The sequence below is a fragment of the Culex pipiens genome, chromosome 2, assembly GCF_016801865.2.
Source record: "Culex pipiens pallens isolate TS chromosome 2, TS_CPP_V2, whole genome shotgun sequence".
NCBI lineage: Eukaryota > Metazoa > Arthropoda > Insecta > Diptera > Culicidae > Culex > Culex pipiens.
Genome location: NC_068938.1, coordinates 102,899,366 through 102,904,953, shown reverse-complemented (window position 1 = coordinate 102,904,953; position 5,588 = coordinate 102,899,366). Strand labels below are relative to the sequence as shown.

Below are 5,588 nucleotides of genomic sequence, written 5' to 3'. Positions count from 1 at the left end.
TTATGAAGCCAACTTCGTTTCGTCAAAAAGCGATGTGAAACAAGATAGCAAGATCACGACGATGTGAATCTATACAATACATTAGACTTTTTCTACCACATAACATTAAGAGCAGCCTGTTATTTAAATATAAAATAATAGGTAGAACACGTGTTTTATTTAATGATTGGCTGCGACGTAACCCAATTCAAGCGTGTTAGATCGATACCAGACGCCACATCTGAATCTCCATGGAACCACAACCTGTTGAACACTCCACAAGGGGAGAACGCATGCCCACGCTGTGTAGTGCGACCATAGCGATAGTCACCTACTTCCGTACAGAACCCAAAGTTTGTTGGTATCAACAGTGCACAGGATTGTGGAACACACACTTCACAAGTACCCGCCAAGATGAACGGTCACGCGGGAAAGGGTACGTCCATGCGACCCACGTCCAAGTTTACGTCTTCTAGTAGGAAGTCTGTACTGCAGGTTAGTGTTGATTCTACGATTTTATAAGGAATTCGTTACAATGTTTGGTTGTTTTAGGGTACGAAGAACTTTGTCTGGGATCGGGAGGAGCTCTCGTCCAATCTACCGTATCGGGATCACAACTACGACATCCCGTTCAATCGGCCCCCGAATGAGGTCAACTTTTTGGGTGGGTTGGGCAGCAAGAAGCCCCACTTTCGCTCGAAGGTACATCCGCAGCGGTTCTCGACGGTGCAGAAGTTGATGCGCATGCGGACCTCGAACCGGATCTTGGAGACGCTGACGGAGGACTTGCGACAGGTGAATATGTGTCGACGAGGGGGTGCGGAGAAGAGGAAGAAGGATCGAAATGTGGGGGCGTTTATCAAGAAGATGACGGACGAGCTGCAGCTGGCGGGGAACGTGGAGAAGTCAACGCCGTCGGAGCAGTCCGAGGTGCAGTTCAACGCTAGCAGCAGGAAGAACTTGTCGAATGATGATTACAAGGATATGATAAAGAAGCTCGATCGGATGCTGCTTGATGATCAGTGTCCGAGTACGAGCCACGGGACGCTGTTCAGGGATTGGGCTACGAGAGAGAGGTACAACTTTAAGAACAAGAGTAACATTGCCATGATGAAGCGGGAGAAAGAGACGTTTCAGTCGGAGTTGGGGTCTTCGGTTGATACGAGATCGATGGACTACATAACACAGGAGGGGAGGAGAATTACAAAGGTCCGTAAGGCGACGAAGATCCCGCACATCGAGGGACACATGTACGGCCCTTTTACCAAGTTACCTCGGCTGGATCCACTGCTGGAGAGTGAGACCAAGTTTGGGATTCCGTTGAGTTTGTTGGTCCGATCGTACCGTGAGATGGATTCCGCAAAGGAGGGCGAACGGAACGTGATCAACAACCGGTTGGCACACATGCGGATCCCGCTCTGCCCGAAGAGCAGTGATGAGTCCTCAGACGATGACGACAAGATGGAGGAGGTGAAGATTTTGTCGTTTCTGCGAACGCCATACTTTCGAATCCCGACGGTGCGAACGCAGCGGAAACGCCGCAAAGACCGGCTCCGCAGCCGTTGGTTGAAGAAGGATCGTTTGAAACGAATCACTATGCTCTTGTACGATCGGTCCGAGGAAAACTTGAAAGTGCGGAAGCGCCAGCAAAGGCTCGATTCCGGGTCAGATTCCGGTGATTCAGCCCAGCAACGAAGACGTGCCTCGTCCAGGCAGTCCAAGCTGGATGACCAACCGCAGCTGTCGGAGAAACGAAAGCGGTACTACGAGTTCATCGAGGAAAAGTCCCGCGAATATCGGCGGATGTACGACGAGTGTCTCCAGAAACGGATGACCACGTTTCAGGACTTCAAAAGTAGCGAGGTACCGTTGGATGACAAGCTTTCTGAGACGTCGCGGTCCAAGTCTAGACTTCAAAAGCTAAAGACTCCGGAGGAGGTTAAACCTGCTTTGGAACTACCACAGCTGCGCTTTCCTTCAAACAGGTTCAAAAGTCTGTCCAAAACTGACGGTCTGTACGGATCGTTCTACATCGATCCGGAGTTTCTGGACAAGACGAAGGATTTGAAAAAGTGTAGGTATATCCCTGTTTCGAAAACACGTATTACTTAACAAGATCTTCAATTCCAGACAAGCAACGTTCCAAGTACTACACCAGCCTGATGCGAAGCCGAACCAACCTGCGGGAACGCCTCCAGGTCAACGCGCCCAGCTTCGACGAGGAGCAACTCGGCTTCAAAACCAAGTTCTTCAACCGACTCGCGACCGAATGGGACAACTACTACGTTCACGAGCTTCGCTACCGGCCAAGAGTGCGTAAGTTCTGCCCAAAAACGGACATTCTGAGTATGCGCGATCAACGGCGCAAGACCTTCCTGCAGTACTACATCGCGGAGAACCTGCTCAAGATTCGCGAAAAGCAGATGCTGGAGAAGAAATTTGCCAAGTGGATCAAGGACTTTTGTCACGAGACGAAACCGCTGTTCAAGAAGTGGAAGGACGATGCGTACGATCGGGTGCTGGCGATGGGCGAGCGCGAGAAGGAAGCCCAGCAGGAGTCCAAGCGGTTGAAGAACATGCTGCTGGATCGGCAGAACAAGATCTCCGCGATTACGGAGAAGATTCTGCTGCAGGAGGAACGCTGGACGCGGATCATGCAAATCCGCAACTACTACTTTATGCTGATGGATCCCCAGTGGAGACTGGAGCAAGATCATCTCCACCGAGCACCGGATGGGTCGTTGAGTACGGTGTCGGATAGTGTAGCAAACTGCCGAACGCTGTTCATCCGGACGGAGGGTAACAACATTGGCACAGAAATCGCGACTTTCTACCAACAGCGGATCTTCCCGGAACTGGCCAAGCAACCGGTTTGCGTGCCCCAGGTGGAGATGCTTCAACGTGGGCTTAGTCTGATAAACCATCGTACGATCGATCTGATTCACAAGTACAACAACAAGCTGATGATCTTCAGCCGGATCGATTTCCACTATCGGGGGGTGCTGGAGGACTTCCCGCGGTACTTTAGCAGCCATCACGACATGCTGGAGATGTACAGCAGCAAGGTGGCGATGATCCAGCGTAAGAACGAAGCCATGAAGCAGCAGGTCAGCGAGCTGCTGGGGGAACCGCTGAAGCAGTGTGTTAGCAAGTAAGGCGGTGTTTAATCCGTTTGAGATCGTTTTGTTGAATCTTGTCATTTCAGCAAAGCCATGCGAGTTACTGCGACTATTTTGAGTCAGCTGTACGATTTCATCCGGAAGTCAAAAAATTTGGAACCGGAAATTGTTGAAATCAGCAGCATGGAGAAGCTTTCCATTATCCATCAGCACATTGTGGTACGAAACAAAATGAACAGTTTTATGAACTTAATATAAATTCTAAAAATCACACTTTACAGGACCTACTGGCCGAGCTGGATAAGCTGCCGCTGGATGTGCTGAAGTCGTCTGAGCTGGAAGCTAGGAAGAATCGAAAGCAAGCTCTCAGACAGGCGAATGATGCCCTGAAAAGGAAGGAAGTGTTTGATCTGCTGAGGAAGCAGCTGCGATGGCACGTTCGGAAATAAATTTGTTTTGAGGTCATTCCATTTTAATAAATCCATAAAAATTCTTACAATTGTTCAGAGCACCATTGATTTTTATCGCAACTTTGGACGAAATGTTTGTTCACTAACTACGAATCTGGCTTATATTTCCGATATATTGAAAAGTTGAGCTTTTAAACTTTATTTTGAATCAAACTTGCTGAGAAATTCGATATACATATTTTCAGCTGTTAGCTCTTTAAAAAATTGATATTGACTTATAAACATTGTGACATTTTATTTCAGCATCTTTAATCAATTTTGATTCGAGTTCGATACACAATAAATTGAATTTTCAATGCTCTTCAAAAACCATTATCTATCCTGTCTTACTTCATTGTTAAGATCTTTTTTTCGCAGCCTGAAAGTTTCCCATTTGCAAGAAAAAAATTTTCAAACCCACGTTATGAAGAATCGTATAATGTATCTCTTCGTTGCACATTCATTTGCATGAAGCCTTGCACTGCGGGCTGTTTATAAACCAAATGAACTCAATAATGACGGTCAATAAAAAAACTGAAAGGGTCGCGAGTGCTGTTTCCAAGATAAAAGCCTACCCTCTCTAATATAACGCAAATTGAGTTTAGCCCCCATCACTCGCGAGGAACTGGCCCACTTGCCAGATCCATTATGCAAACTATAAAAATCCAATATATTCAAACTGGCAACAAATCATCAATTCCTCATCTCTGAGAACATGGTAGCCCCCATCAAACCCTCATCCAAGGGAATCTTTTTGATGTTTCACCAACCGAAATTGATTCGAAATTGTAAGGTTCTGTCCGTTCGGACTTTTTTCTCTCTCTCTCAGTCATTCCGCTTCATTTCCGGTCGTCTTTCACTCAACTTGTTTGCACTGGCGCTGGCTGATGTTGTCGTAAATGTTCCTTAGGACAGTCCCCGTCCCTCCCCAATCTCCACCCCTCTAGTTTGCGTCAGAAAAAAAAGTTTCAGCTCAGCTTCCCAGACGATCAAGTTGGGCTGAAAGTCTAAATCTAAAAGTTTGAAAGACCCTCGCCCAATGCTGTCCTCCTCTCTGGGCTAGCTCTGGCGTGAGCTGGAAACTTGCACGGAAACAAGCTTCAACAGTCGAGGGCCATTCTCTCTTGCTCGTGGGGGAAACTTGACAGTCAGGGGGACAAGTGTTTGAACTCGGTGCAGAGGGTCTCAAAGTCTGGGTGATGTACTGCTGCTTGGCTGATGGACGGAATTTGGATGTTCTATTTTATTCTAAAAACAATTTCTTAAGCGAAACATTATCTCACCCTTTAAATGGATAATTATAATCATTGATTTTCTCCTATACTGAAATGGATTCTTTTCATTAAATAAAATTCTATTTGAGTGCTAAAAATTTGTACTTTTCGATACTTTTTTGGAGTTTGATCAAGAAAAGTTGTTTTATTATTCCAAATTTTTACATTTTTTGAAAACTAATGATTACAACACAACTGAACTTGCGTAAAATGCATTTCAACACAATTTTTTTTTTCCAATGTTGAAACTAGGGCTTGTTATTTCAGTTTGAAGACCGCTAAATTGGCTGTGTCTTCGACAAAGTAGCACAGCACCCCTCAAGGGTTAGTAATATGGGTCAGGATTCACTATGGTAAGTGATGTGACCATGAGCAATGTGTTATCTGTTTGGGAAAATTTAAATTTTACTCGAAAAAACTTTAGGTTTTTATGTAAAATCAAAGTTTTAATCGAAAAGTACCTTACCTTGGGGTAATTCTCCGCTAACCCACACAGCAGTTGCCCCGACCCCTCTTCAATTTGCGTGAAACTTTGTCCTAAGGGGTAACTTTTGTCCCTAATCACGAATCCGAGGACCGTTTTTTGATATCTCGTGACGGAGGGGCGGTACGACCCCTTTTTCATTTCGAACATGCAAAAAAAGAGGTGTTTTTCAATAATTTGCAGCCTGAAACGGTGATGAGATAGAAATTTGGTGTCAAATAGACTTTTATGTAAAATTAGGCGCCCGATTTGAAGGCGTACTCAGAATTCAGAAAAAACGTAT

The 5,588-nt window shown here is 45.7% G+C and overlaps 1 protein-coding gene across 1 annotated transcript; it reads left to right on the top strand.

Moving 5' to 3' along the window:
* The first annotated feature begins 350 nt into the window (after positions 1-350).
* LOC120418777 (uncharacterized) lies at positions 351-3,834 on the top strand. The gene is made up of 5 exons (XM_039581255.2): positions 351-474; positions 532-2,053; positions 2,110-3,130; positions 3,185-3,317; positions 3,380-3,834. The coding sequence occupies exons 1-5, from the start codon at positions 394-396 to the stop codon at positions 3,545-3,547; spliced, it is 2,925 nt and encodes a 974-aa protein (XP_039437189.1). The 5' UTR covers positions 351-393; the 3' UTR covers positions 3,548-3,834.
* Positions 3,835-5,588: the final 1,754 nt, after the last annotated feature.